The sequence below is a fragment of the Bombina bombina genome, chromosome 3 (genome assembly GCF_027579735.1).
Source record: "Bombina bombina isolate aBomBom1 chromosome 3, aBomBom1.pri, whole genome shotgun sequence".
Classification (NCBI taxonomy): Eukaryota; Metazoa; Chordata; class Amphibia; order Anura; family Bombinatoridae; genus Bombina; species Bombina bombina.
In genome coordinates this window covers 1,083,191,085-1,083,210,026 of record NC_069501.1, presented here as the reverse complement: position 1 = coordinate 1,083,210,026, position 18,942 = coordinate 1,083,191,085, and the positions used below count along the sequence as shown (strand labels likewise).

Sequence of the window (18,942 nt, the reverse complement as noted above, 5' to 3'; positions counted from 1 at the left end):
TAGGAATGCTAAAAGAATGCCAAGAATAACTATGAGTGGAACACCGTGAAATATAGGTTTTCCAAACCTTGTGATATATTTTCCTTGAAACAGGCTTATGAGCCTGTATCATAGTGTTAATCACAGAGTCAGAGAAACCTCTATGACTAAGGACTAAGTGTTCAATTTCCATGCCTTCAAATTTAGAGATTTGAGATCCAGATGGAAAAACAGGCCTTGAGACAGAAGGTCTGGTCTTAGTGGAAGTGACCAAGGTTGGCAACTGGACATTCAGGTAAGATCCGCATACCAATCTAAATGAAAAGATTGAGCTAGTACCAAGATATTGCCCAAATAAGGAAACACCACAATACCCTGCTCTCTGATTACATAGAAGGGCACCTAGAACTTTTGAGAATTTTCTTGGTGCTGTTGCTAGGCCAAACGGAAGAGCGACAAATTGGTAATGCTTGTTTAGAAAAGAGAATTTCAGAAATTGATAGGGATCTGGATGAATCAGCATGTGAAGGTAAACATCCTGTAAGTTTATTGTGGCCATGAAGTGACCTTACTGAACAAAAGGCAGAATAGTCCTTATAGTCACCATCTTGAAAGTTGGGACTCTTAAAAAATGATTTAGAGTTTATAGATCCAAAATTGGTCTGAAAGAATTTTCCTTCTTTGGTACAATGAATAGATTTGAATTAAAACCCAATCCTTGTTCCTGCTGTGGAACTGGGACAATTACCCCTGAAAGTTTCAGATCTGAAACACATTTCAGAAAGGCTTAAACTTTTACTGGGTTTTTTGGTACATGGGTAAGAAAGAATCTTCCAAAGGGAGGTCTTATACTGAATCCTATTTGATACCCCTGAGAAATTATATTCTGATATTCTGAATCCACTGATTTTGGACAGTCTGTCCAAACTCTTTGAAATAGCTTTAGTCTGCCCCCTACCAGAAAAACCAGCTTGAGGACCGCACCTTCATGTATGTTCAGGGGCAGGATTTGGTTTCTTATAAGGCTTGGATTTATTCCAATTTGGAGATGGTCTCAAATTAGAGCCAGAGGCCTTAGGAAAAGGAGTGATTTTCTGTTCTCTATTCTGACGAAAGGAACAAAAACAATTAAGAGCTTTAAATTTACCCTTAGATTTCTTTTCTTGGGCAGAAAAACTCCTTTACCCCCAGTAATAGTGGAGACAATAGAATCCAATTGTGAACCAAAAATATTTTTACCTTGAAAAGAGAGAAATTAATCTAGTTTTAGACACCATGTCAGGATTCCAAGGTTTACGCCATAAAGCTCTTCTAGTTAGAATGGCTAAAGACATGGATTTGACATTGATCTTTATAACATCATATATAACATCACAAAAAAAAAAATGATTTGCATGTTGAAGTAAAACAACAATGTTAGATAATTCAGAATCTGAAGACAACTGCTGTGCTAAACTGTCCAGCCAAAAAGTAGAAGCAGCAGCAACATCAGCCATAGATATAACAGGTCTAAGAATGTAGCCAGTATGTAAATATGCCCTTCTTAGATAAGATTCAAGTTTCCTATCTAAAGGATCCTTAAAAGAAGTACTGTCTTCCATAGGAATAGTAATACATTTGGCAAGAATGGAAATTGCCCCATCAACTTTAGGAACTGTTTCCCAAAGTTCTAAATTGGCCACAGGTAAAGGATACAATTTCGTAAACCTAGAAGATGGGTTAAAAGAGGTACCAGGCTTAGACCATTCTTTAGCAATCACATTAGAGATAGCTTCTGGAATAGGAAATACTTCAGGTGTAATAACAGTAGTCTTAAATACAGAATTTAGACGATTACTAGCTTTATCATCCGGAGGTTTAGACTCCTCAATACCCAAAGTAAACAAAACTTCCTTTAGGAGAGAGCACATATATTCTATATTAAATAAAAAAGATGATTTGTCTATATCTGTCTCTGTACCCCATCAGTAGAGGATACATCAGTATGCTAAAGGTCAGAACTTTATACACTAGGTTTAGAAAAATGTTGCAAAACCCTTTTACGTTTATTTGAAGGCTGAATAGCAGTCATTGCCTTCTATATAGCTGCAGCAATAAAATCTTCCAATTCTGCAGGAATGTTATGTACATTAGACTGAGATGGAATAACAGTGGGTGCATTTGTACTCATAGATATATTATCAGCATTTAACAAGAGCCACATAATTTAGCTGATTTTAGATCAGCTTTTTTTTTACAACAAAACACACTTAGTTTTGGTAGATACATGTTCAGGCAGCTCAAATCCTTTGGTACCATCAGAGGCAGGTTCAGTTTGAGACATAATTGCAAAAAACAAAATGTGAAAAAAACAAAAACAAATTAAAGGGACAGTCTACCCCAGAATATTTATTGTTTTAAAAGACAGATAATCCCTTTATTACCCATTCCCTAGTTTTGCATAACCAACACAGTTATATTAACACACTTTTTACCTCTGTGATTATCTTTTATCTTAGCCTCTGCAAACTGCCTCTTATTTCAGTTCTTTTAAAAAACTTGCATTTTAGCCAATCAGTGCTGGCTCCTAGGAACTCCACGTGCGTGAGCACAGTGTTATCTATATGAAACACATGAATTTACACCCTCTAGTGTTCAAAAACTGTGAAAATGCCCTGAGCTAAGAGGCGGCCTTCAAGGGCTTAGAAATTAGCATATGAACCTCCTAGATTTAGCTTTCATCTAAGAATACCAAAAGAACAAAGCAAAATTGGTGATAAAAGAGAATTGGAAAATTGTTTAAAATTACATGCCCTATTTGAATAATGAAAGTTTGTTTTGGACTAGACTGTCCCTTTAATTCTGCAAATTTATATCCATGCTCCCATATATGATATATATAACAGGCTTGAGAGAATGGGAAACAGAGAGCAAATGTTTATAAAAAAGAAAACTGATTCATAAAATAATGCTGCATGAAAGCTCTCTGAGCATTTTCTGAGAGCACTCAGTGAACTGGGGCAGAGCTTATAATGGCAAATTTGGTGGGAAATTTTTGGCGCCAAAATAATGACGCATCACGCATGACATAAATAGTGTCATCACTCTAAAAAGCAGGTAAAAATTTAGTTGTATATACAAAACAAAATGAAATGTACCTAAATAGTCTAAATGGATACTTCTATTATACTGTATAAAATTTGATTATAAACATTCCATGAGACTAATATAATACGTAGCATCCTAATTTATAAATAAATTATAAGCTCCAAAAGAAACCTGTATGTTTCATGGACTCTACCAACTTTGACAAACATTTAGCCACTAATGAAAGTCGCTATAAAAGACACCCATCCACATATAGCAGACAGCCAAACCAGTACTGAAACATATCAGCAGAGGTAATGGTACAAGGGTATATTGTTGATCTATAAAGGGAGGCAGCAGATGAATCCCTGCGACCGATTTACAGAGAGCTTTATAAAAAGCTTTCCCATAGGCAAAAACATGGTATCATCAGGCAATACTCCATTCATGCTTCACCACCTCCTAAGGAGGCAAAGTTTTTAAAACTGAGGTATGAGTGAGGTGGGAGGTGTATTTATAGGCATTTGAGGTTTGGGAAACTTTGCCCCCTCCTGGCAGAAATGTATATCCCATCAGTAACTATCTCATGGACTCTCTCCACCTATATAAAATAAATAATACTGAATGTATAACACAATGCAGTTGTATTTTCAATAATAAAACATTTTACAGGTACATTAAATGTTTTTAACACTTTGCTGTTTTTTGCTATATAAGCACATGCAGATTAAAAAAATATGCCTATACTGCCATGTGTTAATGTGCTGCAAAATACCAAAATGGTACAGACTTGCAATCACTAAGAGTTAACATTTTTTTTTTAAACATATTTTTTTAAAGCAGTTAATTTTTGATCAACAAAATCTTGCACTCCTGTTGTGTCTTCTCAAATTATACAAACAAATCATCCTATCAATAACTTTAGCTACTAGGCTGATTTGTTTTTTTCAATGTATTTGTTTATTATTTCCCTTTAAATACCAATATAGTGCCAGATTATAAGTGGAGCAGTATTTAACACTCCCAGTCAAACATTAATTGCGCTAGAAGTATTATTATTATTATCAGGTATTTGTAGAGCGCCAACAGATTCCGCAGCGCTGTAAACATAGTCAATATACAGGATAGCTTTTGCAGGGATCAAGTGAGTAGAGGGCCCTGCCGAGAGTTTCACTGTTGTAGTCGGCTCTTATGAAGCGATCTGTAAACAGCTGGGCCCATAGGCTTACATTCTAAGGGGTTTAAGGGGAAAGCAATGGAGTTAGGAAAGGTTAGTGTTGGTTGTAAGCATCCCTGAATAGTAGAGTTTTTAGGGAGTGCTTGAAGCTGTTAAAACTCCTGTAGACGGGAATGTGAGGAAGTAACAAGAGAGGAGGAGAGGAGGAGATCCTGAGCTGATCGAAGGGGACAGGAGGGAGAGTATCTGGAGAAAAGTTCTGAAATGTAAGGGGGAGCAGTGCAGTTGAGAGCTTTGTATGTCAGAGTGAGGATTTTGTGTTTAATCCTAGAGGCAAGAGGAAGCCAGTGAAGGTATTGGCAGATAGGCGCAGCAGATGAAGATCGACGAGTAAGGAAGATGAGCCTGGCAGAGGCATTCATAATGGATTGTAAAGGAGCTATGCGGCAGCTAGGTAGACCAGAGAGTACTGAGTTGCAGTAGTCGAGGCGGGAAAGGATGAGAGAGTGGATTAAAATCTTAGTTGTATCTTGTGTAAGGAAATGTCTAATTTTAGCGATGTTTTTAAGGTGGAAGCGGCAGGCTTTAGCCAAGGACTGAATGTGAGGAGTGAAGGAAAGATCTGAGTCAAGTGTGACCCCAAGACATCGGGCGTGCAGGGTAGGAGTAATGATGGAATTATCAACAGTTATAGAAATTTTGGGGGTGGAGACATTGGAAGAAGGGGGAAAAATAAGGAGTTCAGTTTTGGAGAGATTTAGCTAAAGGTAGTGAGAGGACATCCAAGATGAGATATGAGAAAGACAGTTAGTGACACGGGTTAGTAAGGAAGGAGGTAGGTCTGGTGCAGAGAGGTAGATTTGGGTGTCATCGGCATACAAATGATATTGAAACCCATGGGACTTTATTAAGGAACCTGATGATGACGCGTAGATTGAAAAGAGAAGGGGACCGAGGACAGAGCCTTGAGGTACCCCAACAGAAAGTGGTAACGGGGTAGAGGATGCTCCGGAGAAGGCTACACTAAATGTACGGTTAGTTAGATAGGAAGAGAACCACGAGAGAGCTGTGTCGCAGATGCCGAAGGATTGGAGGGTTTGGAGCAGAAGAGGGTGCTCAATAGTGTCAAAGGCTGCAGACAGGTCAAGGAGGATAAGCAGAGAGAAGTGGCCTTTGGATTTTGCTGTAAGTAGGTCGTTGGTAACCTTGACAATTGCTGACTCTGTAGAGTGATGGGGACGAAATCCAGATTGCAGTGGGTCAAGAAGAGAGTTTGGTGTAAGGAAATGGGATAGACGTGTGTATACTAGCTTTTCTAGGAGCTTTGAGGCAAGAGGGAGCAGGGAAATAGGGCGGTAGTTGGATGGGGAGGTTGGATCGAGGGAAGGTTTTTTGAGGATAGGTGTGACCAGTGCATGTTTTAGAGATGAGGGAAATATACCAGTGCTGAGAGAGAGGTTGAAAATGTGTTTGAGTATGGGGGTGAGGGTAGAAGAGAAGTATACTTTTTGCGTGCTTCTGGTTGCGCTATTACAAGATGAAAGTATACTGTTTTTGCTCAAGCACTAACCCGACGCGTGTAAAAAGCCAAACTTAGAATATCAAATGCGCGATAACCTATTCACCTATAGAAGTCACCAGAGCAAAAAAAGTGGAAAAAAAACCTAACACCCAACTCGCATGCAGACACTATTGCATATTCTCAAGTGTGCTAACCCGAAATGAAAATACAAATATTTCACATTCCAATGTTCTTCACATAGAAGAATATGTTCTATTTTTTCATAAATGCATATTTCTATATATATATGATGTTTTTTTGGTAAAATATCTATCTATCTATATATAGATATAGTCAAGTATTATTTAAGAAAGAAAAGAAACAATAAGGTACTTGTTTCTAAAAAGACAGGGATTACAGCACTCTTTTACTACAAGAAAAACTCAGCTCCATTGTTAAAGTGAACATAGTAACAATTTTATTAGTGTAACAATTAGATTTCTAGACACACCACATCCCTCACAATAAGAAATTGCAAATATTACATATATCCTAAAGAGATGGCAAAGCAAGAATTAATATACAAGTAATTTGCAAAAGATAGCATAATAAATATATATACTAAGTGAACCTGACCGGTCAGTGTGAATCCAGGTACCTTGTATACATTTACACATGCAGAAAAGGCAATTATAACAAAGAGATATATTCTGAAAAACTACACCCAGCTGCGCTCAGAACCCTCACAGAGTGGTGGAGGTATGTCCTGGGCAGTTATAAGTAGCGGGATCTAAGTTATCAGTAATACACTCTTATGAATACACAGTATATGCATATTAAGATATATAGCATGCAAGCAGTAAACATGTGTATAAATCATGAAAAACGAAAAACAAATATAGTAGAGTGAGAATCCAGACAACTACACCCTGCTGCACACAGACCCTCTGTAAATTCAAAGGGATTAAACCTGGGCAGGTGAAATACTATGGGATCTAAATTGTCGGATTAGTCACTCTATACAAAGCAGATGTAGTATGCAGATAGAAAACAGCAGAAATTGCACATGTAGTTAATAAGCTCTAGCATACATAGGCAAGCGTTTTTAGTGAGAAAAGTCCAGTGGACATATATAACAAATTTCATGCAGTTTATCATGCAGATATAAGCCGCCAATTAGGCATACAACATTCAAGCTTTTGTGCAAGATGTATATTCCATAACAACACCTCGACAGGTGTCTCCAAGGAGCATTTGTTTAGTGTTGGCATGGGCAAAAAGTAGACACTTATTACTTTGTGCTTAGAGATTGACCAATTATCCGAGGCAACAGACAGTGTGTAATAGCAGTATACTACACCTTCCCTTGGGAACCGCTGCTACCACAGGCATCCAAGACACGGAACATACAAATGCTTTGCAAGTTTCATGCTCAGAAAAACCGCTCCGTATTCTAGCGGTGCTGTAGACGGTACACAGGGTCACATGGTCCGGTCAGCTGATGTCGACGTGCATTTCACCCCCTCAACTATTGAAAAGGTGGGGCTTTGTCAGGGCGTATGAAAGAAGTTGAAGATTTCCCTTTTTATAGGGATGTGTATATTGCGCCCCTACTGTCAGGTGAAAATATGTGCATATAGTTCATAAATTGTTAAAAAACAAACAACATTGGAGTTATCTATTCATTTTCTATGTAACCACTAAATATATCTTAGGGAACATAGGATATTTTTATAAAATTACAACTCAGAATATTTACATTGTAAAAGTTAAAAGCCATAATATAAATGGCCACCGCTATGGGATATCTAAGTATTCTAAATACTATATCAATACTTATATAGAGAATAATACAATTTGTCAGTGAGAAAAGAAGAATTCTTAGCTACAAGAAGCAGGCCATATCAAGCTTATCATTAAGCCCATTTGGAATCTGGGTATCTAAAGTTGATATCCATTTACATTCTTTTCTGATGAGTATTTTATTATTGTCACCTCCTCTTCCATTCATAATGCCTCTGTCTATGCCTATAACCCTAAGAGTGTCATGATTACAGATATGGAATTTTTCAAAATGTTTTGCTACATTGCTCTTTTGGTTTTTATTTTTTATATCATCACGATGCTGAGTGATGCGATCTTTGACCGCTCTTTTTGTTTTTCCCACATAGAAAGTGGGACACAAGCAAAAGAGTAAGTAAACAACCCCTTCAGTGTTACAGTTGACATAATGTTTAAAGGGAAAGTCTACACCAGAATTTTTATTGTTTTAAAAGATAGATAATACCTTTATTACCCATTCCCCAGTTTTGCACAACCAACACAGTTATATTAATATACTTTTAACCTCTGTGATTATCTTGTATCTAAGCCTCTGCAAACTGCCCCTTTATTTCAGTTCTTTTAACAGACTTGCAGTTTAGCCAATCAGTGCCTGCGCCCAGATAAACTTCACGTGCACGAGCACAGTGTTATCTATATGAAATACATGAACTAACACCCTCTAGTGGTGAAAAACTGTTAAAATGCATTCTGAAAAGAAGTGGCCTTCAAGTTCTAAGAAATTAGCATATGAACCTCCTAGGTTAAGCTTTCAACTAAGAATACCAAGAGAACAAAGCAAAATTGGTGATAAAAGTAAATTGGAAAATTGTTTAAAATTACATGCTCTATCTGAATCATGAAAGTTTATTTTGGCCTAGACTGTCCCTTTAAGTTTAAAGACCTTTCCAGTTTGAGTACAAAATTCCTTGGTTTTCACCATGTATTTGCATACGATACATTTGCCACACGGGTGATTGCCAGAAAGTTTGTTTTGTGCGAGCCAATTCTTCCCTTTCTGTTGGGATACGAACTGACTTCTTACAAGTTTGTCCCACAAACTGGGGGCCCTCCTTGCAGTAAGACCTGGGTACTCCCCCACTTCACGGGCAACACTCTCATCACTAAGTAGAACATCCCAATTTCTAGAGAGTACCTCTTTTAGGCCACTCCATTGACAGTTACATACAGTGATAAATCAAATCTTTGAATTTTGGGCCTTATCTTTGGGGAAGAACAAACTGTCTCTAATGGTGCATCCTGCATCGTTCTTTGCACCCTTTACAACTCTTTTTGAATATCCTCTTTCTACAAAATGTTTTTCCATTTTGCTAACCGACGCGTGCAAAAAGCCAAACTTAGAATATCCAGTGCACAATAACCTATTCCCCTATAGAAGTACCCAGAACAAAAAAACAAACAAAAAACAGAACACCCAACTCGCGTGCAGACACTATTGAATATTCTCAAGTGTGCTAACCCAAAATGAAAATACGAATACTTCACATTCCAATGTTCCTCACATAGAAGAATATGTTATATTTTTTCATAAATGCATATTTCTATATATATATATATATATATATATATATATATATATATATATATATATATATATATATAATGTTTTTTTGGTAAAATATCTATCTATCTCTATATCTATATATTGTCGTTCTTTGTCAGCAGTGGGGTCCTTCTGGGTCTCCTACCATTGCTGGCCAGCAATGAGTCCAGATCTCAATTCCATAGAGAACCTGTGGAGAGATCTCAAAACAGCAGTTGGGAAAAGGAACCCTTCCAATTTGAGAGACTTGGAGCAGTTGGCGAAAGAAGAGTGGTCCAAAATGTAATGTAGAGGTGTAAAAAACTAATTGATGGTTACAGGAAGCAATTGATTTCAGTTATTTTTTCCATGGGGTGTGCTACCAAATATTAAATTGAGGGTGCCAATAATTTTGTCTAGTCCATTTTTGGAGTTTTGTTTGGAATGTGTCAGATTTGGCTTTTTTTCTCTCCACTTTTTTGTGTCATTCCAATACAAACAAAAGAAATAAACATGAGAATGCAGAATGGCTAAACATTTGTAATTGCAACAATTTTCTGGGTGAAGTGGTGCATTATCTGACAGAAATGCAGGGGTGCCAATATTTATGGCTATAACTGTATGTATGTGTATATATACTATATGTATGTATGCATGTGTGTTTTTATGTGTATATATGTCTGTAAATACATATATACACATATAAATACATAAGTACATATGTAAACATATATAGATTCAGTAGAATCAGTAGAAGGTCAAAGCAGGGACTGCACTCACTGGATTTAGATAAATAAATAAATATTTATTTTGTGGTAACGTTTCGGGGTTTGCAGAAACCCCAAAACGTCTGGTCTGGTCTGAGGAAGAGGTCTGCGAACCCCAAAACGTTACCATGGAATAAATATTTCTTTATTTATCTAAATCCAGTGAGTGCAGTCCATGCTTTAAACTTATATATATAAATATATATACATACACATATATATTATACCTATCCTTTATACGATACCCAAAATACACGAGACACTACATAACCTCCCCTGGCCGACCTATCGTTTTGGCCTGAGGGTCCATACTACAACCAGTGGCCCAGTACATTGACTCCTTGCTGCAACCTATGTTCAGACAAATTAGATCATTTGTGCTGGATACTAATGCGCTTATTAAATTGTTAAAGAGATACAGATGTAAACAACTTATACACTATCATCCCACACAAAGAAGGACTGCAGGCGATCAAAACACAATTTCTGGAATTCAGGGATTACCTCGGACCTCCGGTGGAATGTCTTTTATCTTTAATTGAAATTTGTTTGAAAAATAACTATTTCAAGTTTGAAGAAAGATATTATGTACATGTACAGACATCTGGAACGGCCATGGGTTCTAACATGGCCCCAGCCTATGAGAATACATTTGTATTTTTTCAAGGATCAATACCTTTGGGACATTAATGGACCATCGATTATCTTCTACCAAAGCTATATAAACGACATCCTCCTCATATGGAGGGGATAATCGAGAATTATTAGAAAAATGGTTCACAACTTACAACCATGGTACGATTCAAAATTAACATTGAGGAACAAAATATACATTTCCTTGATTTATCCATTTTCATTTCACAGAACTCATTAGGCACCACACTATACACTAAGCCAACTGACCGCAATTCCTTTTTGAAAGCCGAAAGTTGACATCCAAATTCACTGATTAAGGGGATTGTCAGTTCACTGATGATCAGGGCACTGAGAAATAATTCACACACAGAAGCGGGGGTCTCCCAGCTACAAGAATTTAGAGACAGATTTCTACAAGGGGGCTATAAACCACAGGTGGTTGATACCGTGATGGGTGAGATACAACATCATTGTCAAATGGACTTGATACAAACAAACTGAGAAAGGAAGGTCACAGATAAGAAATGAATCATGGTTACCACCTTCGCACTCAACACCACCCAAATGGGAACCATACTGAGAAAACATTGGTTCCCTTTAACTTCTGACCCCAAGTTACCATGCATCATGGACACCAAACCAATGGTGGGTTATAGATGGGGTACCAATTTAAGAGACCTTTTAGTCAAAACGGATCCAAAGTTGTGTTACCAACACACACAGAAGACCAACATTAAAGGTTGCCACAAATGTCTAGGATGTGTGACATTGCAACAGTCTAATTGCAACAAAATCTTTTCACCATCCCCACAGGAATAAAACCTTCAAGATCAGGTTCTCAATTTCATGCAACACAACACATGTGATCTACATTCTCATTTGCCCCTGTGCCTTTTATTATGTGGGCAAAAAACAGGGTATTATGAAAGATAGGCCATTAGGCAGGTTTTGGATAAAGGCTATTCTGACCAAGCAGTGGCATGCCATTGCGCGGAGAAGTCTCATTCGGTATCCTCTATAAGAACTATCCTCATTGATCATGTCCCAAAACTGGACAGAGGTGGAGACCAGATTAAAAATTCACTTGAGACGAGAAGCTGAATGGATGTACAGATTGGGGACAATCCACCCCCATGGACTTAACTCTATACCTGATTTTAAGGCAATTATATAGGAGATAACACCTGTCACATACTAGGGGAGCTGTATCTCTGTGACAGTTGAGACAATGGTTACTAGGTTACGGCAAGCCATTTGGCCTGCATGCTCTCCTGGTACATGACTGGTTTCTGGGGTGTTTGCTGGGATCGTCTTTTTATCTTGTATGCACCCTGGCATTTTACTCTACAGATCCACAGATGATTTAAAATCACTCATTATAATCAGTGTTCCCTATTGAGCCTACTACATATATTACAGCATGTAATTATTAAACTGTTTCCAAAGAGTTGAAGTCAGAGATGTATATATTCTAAGTAAAATGTTGTGTTGAACCTGTTTGTTCAAGACATTTGTATATATTGTATATAAGTGTAACGGTATTGGTTATTCTGTAACCATTTTCATAAAGCATTGTGCTATCTAGCACTGTATGTAGATGCTAGTATGCTTTGGGCTTAAGCGATTAGCTAATGGTGCACCTGAACATTCGGCACACATGATTCGCTGGAAATGAGAAACTAATAAAAGATGTAAAGATGATGTTCAACACATGACTATATATGTGGTGAACCGTACATCAAATAGTCCTCCAGCCAGCACTATGTCTCACAGGACTCTTGTGAGTCTCAATATAGATGACACTGAAATTATATATATTGTTCAATTTAAGTTATTTACAGTGCACACATAACTGGACATGAGGTTCCTTTGGTGCAGATATGCGTACAGGCACTCGCATTTGAAAGAGTCTGTGGTTACCATGGCAACCAATAATCCTCTAGCCAGCCTTACGGCGATGTCACCATATACCGTATTTATTGAATGTTGAATCCACATACACTATATTTTGATTAAACAATGTGTGTTGATATGTTTTCTGATGTCTTTTTAATTTGTGCATATTGTCTTTTTTTATATTTTGTTATTCCGAAACCGGAAGTGAGGTCACTTCCAGTTCTGTGGAACGCATGGTGTGCGTTCCAGCTACGAGTTGAGCGTGTTTGAGTTGATTGTTCACACCAGGTTTGGATGAATCTACTATTTCACTGTATACACTATATAAGAGTGTTGGTTGGCACATTATATTTATTCTGAAGAAGGACATATATCAGTCCCCGAAATGTCAAACTTTTGACTTATTGATACTTCAAATTCCTGTGAGTGCATTCTCTTTGGTATTTATATATACATCATATATGTATGTATCTTTGTTAAAGCCCTATGCCTGCCTTTTTTTTGAGACCTAATATCTTCAAATCCTTAACTTTTTTGCGCAATATTTTTTTTAAAATATTTTTTATTAGATGGTGTTATGAGTGTAACTATACTTTGTAATGCGTTTTTTATGTGTTTTGTGACACTTTTTTTGTTTTGCAAAACAGTTAACCTGAGGTTGCGCTAACCTGATGCACGTTAACTTCAATTGTGCTCAAGCGATCGCGTTTACTTCCAACTTGTAATACGAGCAAAAAAACCTGATGTGTGCAAACACCCGTGATAAACTCCTTTTCGATCTTGTGCAACATTTGGAGCGCCACTCGTAATCTAGCCCATAATGATTAAATACCAATACATATAGTCAGCAAGTGTTTGTTGTCTCTCTACAGAGTGTGTTTTTATTGTTGAATTTTAACAACTTACATTTTAAAAGCTTTGGGAGCTCATTTGTCACAAATCTATATCCACTTGATGTGGATCTTATTTATCTTTTTTATTGTATTTATTGTGTATAATAAATAACTCTGAAAATTATTTATATTTCATAGCACCTAGAAGCAGCACTGTCAATTAAAACTAATGAGACAAGCAGCAACTATTATTTTTTTTATATTGTTCGGTATTATTTAAAGGGACAGTCAAGTCCAAAATAAGCTTTCATGATTCAAAAGGGCTTGTAATTTTAAACAACTTTCCAATTTACTTTTATCACCAATTTTGCTTTGTTCTCTTGGTATTCTTAGTTGAAAGCTAAACTTAGTTAGGCTCGTATGCTAATTTCTTAGACATTGAAGGCCGTCTCTAATCTGAATGCATTTTGACCACTAGAGGGCGTTAGTTCATGTGTGTCATATAGATAACATTGAGTTCATGCATATGAAGTTACCTAGGATTTAGTACTGATTGGCTAAAATGCAAGTCTGTCAAAAGAACTGAAATAAGGGGGCAGTTTGCAGAGGCATAGACACAAGGTAAATACAGAGGTAAAATGTGTCTAATTATAACTGTGTTGGTTGTGCAAAACTGGGCAATGGGTAATAAAGGGATTATCTATATTTTTAAACAACAAAAATGCTGGTGTTGACTGTCCCTTTAAATTAGTGTTTTTTGTCAAAAAACACTAGGTGGTGCTCTCCTATTAGATAAATTATTTATGAGGATAGCTTTATGTGTGCCCTGTTGGAATGTGCATGGGAAACATTTGCTTAAAAATCGCTTTAGTTCATTTTAATTCATTGTCGCATTCATTTTAGACGAATTTCAACCAAAATTTTAACTAAAATTTTCATTTTAAACTACAGTGCACACTTTGGCCATTTTAAAGCTGTAATTAGCTTTGTTACCTTTAGTTTTGTCAGCTATGTCATTTTTAACTTATTTTTATCTATACATCAAATGGTTGTGCACAGCACTTTTGGTAAAACTAAAACATTTACGTAGGGACTGGTGGAGGGAGTGGAGGAGGCTATGGACACTTCCGGTGTTTTAGTCACAGTAGCAATGCTGGTGGTACTTGCACTGCTACATTGTTTTAGTGGGTCAGACTCAGTAATAAATAATTTGTGTGTAACACTGGCCGCAAACATTCCAAACACCCTGCTAGTTGTTACCCTGCTAGTTTTTGTCTCAGCTGGTGGCTGAGATTCAAGAAGGCAAGAACTAGCACGCTTTCTGAGTGGTGGGGTGCCCCTGCCAACACTGCTGGTCACAGCAACCTCTGTTTCTAGCACTACTGCTGCTGCTGGTGGCAGTAGGTTGCACCATTATTGCTGTAGTGGCTGTGGGAGATGCCACTGATGGTGTTGGTGTGATGGTGACAGCTGACAGTACCCAAGATGGCAGCAAATACGTAGGGGGGGAGGGTTAGAGAGCTGTTTGGGGGGGATCAGGGAGGTTGGGGGCTAAGGGGGGTCCATCACAGCTGAATAAATAATAATAATAATAATAATAAAAAAAAAAACTAATACATTTATTTTAGAACTGTCAGACTTTCTGCCAGTCCTTAAGATGGCGGGGGAACTTGTGGGGTGGGGGAGGGAAGAGAGCTGTTTGGGAGGGATCAGGGGGGTGGGATGTGTCAGGTGGGAGGCTGATTTCTACACTAAAGCTAAAATGAACCCTGCAAGCTCCCTGCAAGCTACCTAATTAACCCCTTCTCTGCTGGGCATTACAAGTGTGGTGCGCAGCGACATTTAGTGGCCTTCTAATTACCAAAAACCAATGCCAAAGCCATATATGTCTGCTATTTCTGAGCAAAGGGGATCCCAGAGAAGCATTTACAACCATTTGTGCCATAATTGCACAAGCTGTTTGTAAATAATTTCAGTGAGAAACCTACATTTTTTGAAAAAATTAGTAAAAAAGTAAACAATTTTTTTTATTTGATCGCTATTGGCGGTGAAATGGTGGCATGAAATATACCAAAATGGGCCTAGATCAATACTTTGGGTTGTTTTCTAAAAAAATATATACACATGTCAAGGGATATTCAGGGATTCCTGACAGATATCAGTGTTCCAATGTAACTATCGCTAATTTTGAAAAAAAGTGGTTTGGAAATAGCAAAGTGCTACTTGTACTTATTGCCCTATAACTTGCAAAAAAAACCCCAAAGAACATGTAAACTTTGGGTATTTCTAAACTCAGGACAAAATTTAGAAACTATTTAGCATGGTTTTTTTTTTTGGTGGTTGTAGATGTGTAACAGCTTTCGGGGGTCAAAGTTAGAAAAAGTGTGTTTTTGTCCATTTTTTCCTCATATTTTATAATATTTTTAAAGTAAATTATAAGATACTAGTCCTAAAGCCCGTGTACACGGGCCATTTTTTGCAGTACAGTGGTCCCACCCATTGCTCTCTCTCTATCCCCCCTCTCTTTTGCTCTCTCTCCCCCCTTTTTTTACTCTCTCTCTCTCTCTCCCCCCCTCTCTTTTGCTCTCTCTCTCCCCCCTCTCTTTTGCTCTCTCTCTCACCCCTCTCTTTTGCTCTCTCTCCCCCTCTTTTGCTGTCTCTCTCCCTCTCTTTTGCTCTCTCTCTCTCCCCCTCTTTTGCTGTCTCTCTCCCTCTCTTTTGCTCTCTCTCCTCTCTTTTGCTGTCTCTCTCCCTCTCTTTTGCTGTCTCTCTCCCTCTCTTTAGCTCTCTCTCGTCCTCCCTCTTGTTTGCTCTCTTTCCTTTCGTTTGCTGTCTCTCTCCTTTCTTTTGCTGCCTCTCTCCCTCTCTTTTGCTCTCTCTCCTCTCTTTTGCTGTCTCTCTCCCTCTCTTTTGCTTTCTCTCCCCCTCTCTTCTGCGCTCCCTCCCCCTCTCTTTTGCGCTCTCTCCCCCTCTCATTTGCGCTCTCCCCCTCTCTTTTACGCTCTCTCCCCCTCTCTTTTGCACTCTCTCCCCCCTCTTTTTTGCTGTCTCACCCCCTCTTTTTTGCCGTCTCTCCCCCTCTCTTTTGCGCTCTCTCCCCCTCTCTTTTGTGCTCTCTCCCCCTCTCTTTTGCGCTCTCTCCCCCCTCTCTTTTGCGCTCTCTCCCCCCTCTTTTGCGCTCTCTCTCTCCCCCTCTCTTTTGCGCTCTCTCCCCCCTCTTTTGCGCTCTCTCCCCCTCTCTTTTACCGCTCTCTCTCTTTTGCGCTCTCTCCCCCGTCTCTATTGTGTTCTCTCCCCCCTCTCTTTTGCGCTCTCCCCCCCCTCTCTTTTGCGCTCTCTCCCCCCTCTCTTCTGTGCTCTCTCCCCCTCTCTTTTGTGCTCTCTCCCCCCTCTCTTTTGCGCTCTCTCCCCCCCTCTCTTTTGCCCTCTCTCCCCCCTCTCTTTTGCACTCTCTCCCCCCTCTCTTTTGTGCTCTCTCCCCCTCTCTTTTGTGCTCTCTCCCCATTCTCTTTTGTGCTCTCTCCCCCCCTCTTTTGTGCTCTCTCCCCCCTCTTTTGTGCTCTCTCCCCCCACTCTTTTGTGCTCTCTCCCCTTCTCTTTTGTGCTCTCTCCCCCTCTCTTTTGTGCTCTCTCCCCCCTCTCTTTTGCTGTCTCTCTCCCTCTCTTTATCCCCTCTCTTCTGCTCTCTCTATCCCCCCTCTTTAGAGCTCTCTGTCTCTCAATGCAGTCGGCCCCGCACCTGGCCCCACCCACGTCACGTCCGGCCCTGCCCACATCATGCCAGGCTCCGCCCATGTCACACCCGCCCAGCCACGCCCACTCCACCACATGCCAGATCAGTTGGAAGGCCAGGTGTGTTTGTCCTCGCGCACAGTCTCTACTGCGCATAACAGCTTCAGATAAACACACGTGGCCTTTTATTATATAGGATGATAAAAATAATGGTATCTTTAGAAACTCAATTTAATGGTGAGAAAAACGGTATATAATATGTGTGGGTAAAGTAAAGGAGTAAGAGGAAAATTACAGCTAAACCAAACAATGCAGAAATGTAAAAATAGCCCTGGTCCTTAACGGTAAGAAAACGCTATCCCTGCAAGCACAGCTTGTTTTAATGGGCTGTGGTTTGAAAGAGTAAAACCAGCTATTTCATAAACAAATATAAAATTAAAGTATCTATTACCTATACTGTTTATCCGCTGTACCTGAGATAAAAAGTAATTGGAAACACATTAAGGAGAAACCAGTTACACAGTATACTGTCCCTTTAACAAGGAACTTACAGTGCTGAAAGCTTGTACTTAGCCAAGCAACAGTATTATTGCATTTCACTTTTATTTTGTAGCACATAATTATTTCCTGCTAGTTATCTATAAACATTATTATTTTACCTTTTTGTGCTTCACTCACACTAATTACCTTTAATGTATTTGCTTTTCCCAGTGGCTACCAGCAGCAGTGAGCATAGTTTACATTCCAACTGGATACTGCGTGCTCCCAGGAGGCTTCCCGACGTCGCTGCCAGAGGGACATCTGTTCAAAGTCAGAGTTGGCGATTCAGTAATGGAGCAAAGAACTTCAAGCGAATAGAACGATATCCAATCTATTTACCGAAAGCTGTCGAAGGAGCGTTTAACACAATGAAGTTTAAACCAAACTCCAAAACAAAATAATTTCTGTAGATGAGAAGAATTCTTTTTTGACATAGGTGTGGCATATTAATATGTTTATAGGACAATAAAGCAGCACGTGCCACTCAAGAACCATAGAAATAAACATACGCTTCATTTACTGACTTTTTTGTTAGCAGGAAACAAATACAAGAGAACAAATATAGAAAAAAGGAGAAAAGGACATCAGAATCATACCCTTAAAAATGTATTTCTGCAAAACTGACTGAAATAGACTGATGCGCTTCAATAATGCGTCTTCCAAATATTTGTAACAATACTTTATTGTAAAGGTGTATGTCACACCGGAGGAGATACTGTATGCAAAGTGATTTCCTCTTTCAAGAGGTTGCAGTTAGTGAATAAATTGCCTTTTTCCCTGAGTTAATAGCTTTAAGTGTCTTTGTTTGGCATTGGCCATAGATTTAGAGAAAAATGTACTTCCCAAAATAAAGTGATTAAATGTACATAATTCTGAAAAATATATATTGACTCTGTGAAAGAGTAGCATTTAAAGGCACATAAACGTTTAGTAATGCGCTACTGGAACCCAGCTGAACAGATCTGGTGAGCCAATGACAATAGAGTCATATGTGGGCAACCACCAATTGCCAGATAGTTCCCCTGACTTCTTTGTCCCTTTAAACATGTCAATTTATTTGCCTGAAAAATATGAAGTAAAAACTATTACATAATTGTATTTGAGGCTAATACAGCAGTGTTAGGTGTATCCTTCTTACTAATACTCATTGACTGAAAGATACTTTCTACTAATGATAGAATTAGCCAATGAGCATTACCAGAAAAAAATCTATCAACCAATGAGCATTCAACTGATAATGTTATATCTGTTTCAGCTCACATTAAAACAGCTTTTAGATCACATTTATTTCAGAGAGGATATCAGCAGGTTTTAATCCTCTTTCATATAGATTTTAGAAATGTGTTAACATAATGCAGTAGATTTATCAAGCAGCAGATGCTGCAATCTACCCCTGAAGTTTTAGGTCATAAGACTGCTGCTCCTTAATTCATCTAACACCTCTGAGGTGG

The 18,942-nt window shown here is 38.5% G+C and overlaps 1 protein-coding gene across 1 annotated transcript in view; it reads left to right on the top strand.

Annotated features, from left to right (window-relative positions):
• Nucleotides 1–18,016, top strand: part of C3H13orf42 (chromosome 3 C13orf42 homolog) — a 56,130-nt gene extending 38,114 nt beyond the window's left edge. Inside the window, exon 3 of the mRNA XM_053705031.1 lies at nucleotides 17,663–18,016. Within this exon, the coding sequence (XP_053561006.1) occupies nucleotides 17,663–17,892 (230 nt within the window). The 3' untranslated portion in view covers nucleotides 17,893–18,016. The remainder of the gene's footprint in view (nucleotides 1–17,662) is intronic.
• Nucleotides 18,017–18,942: the final 926 nt, after the last annotated feature.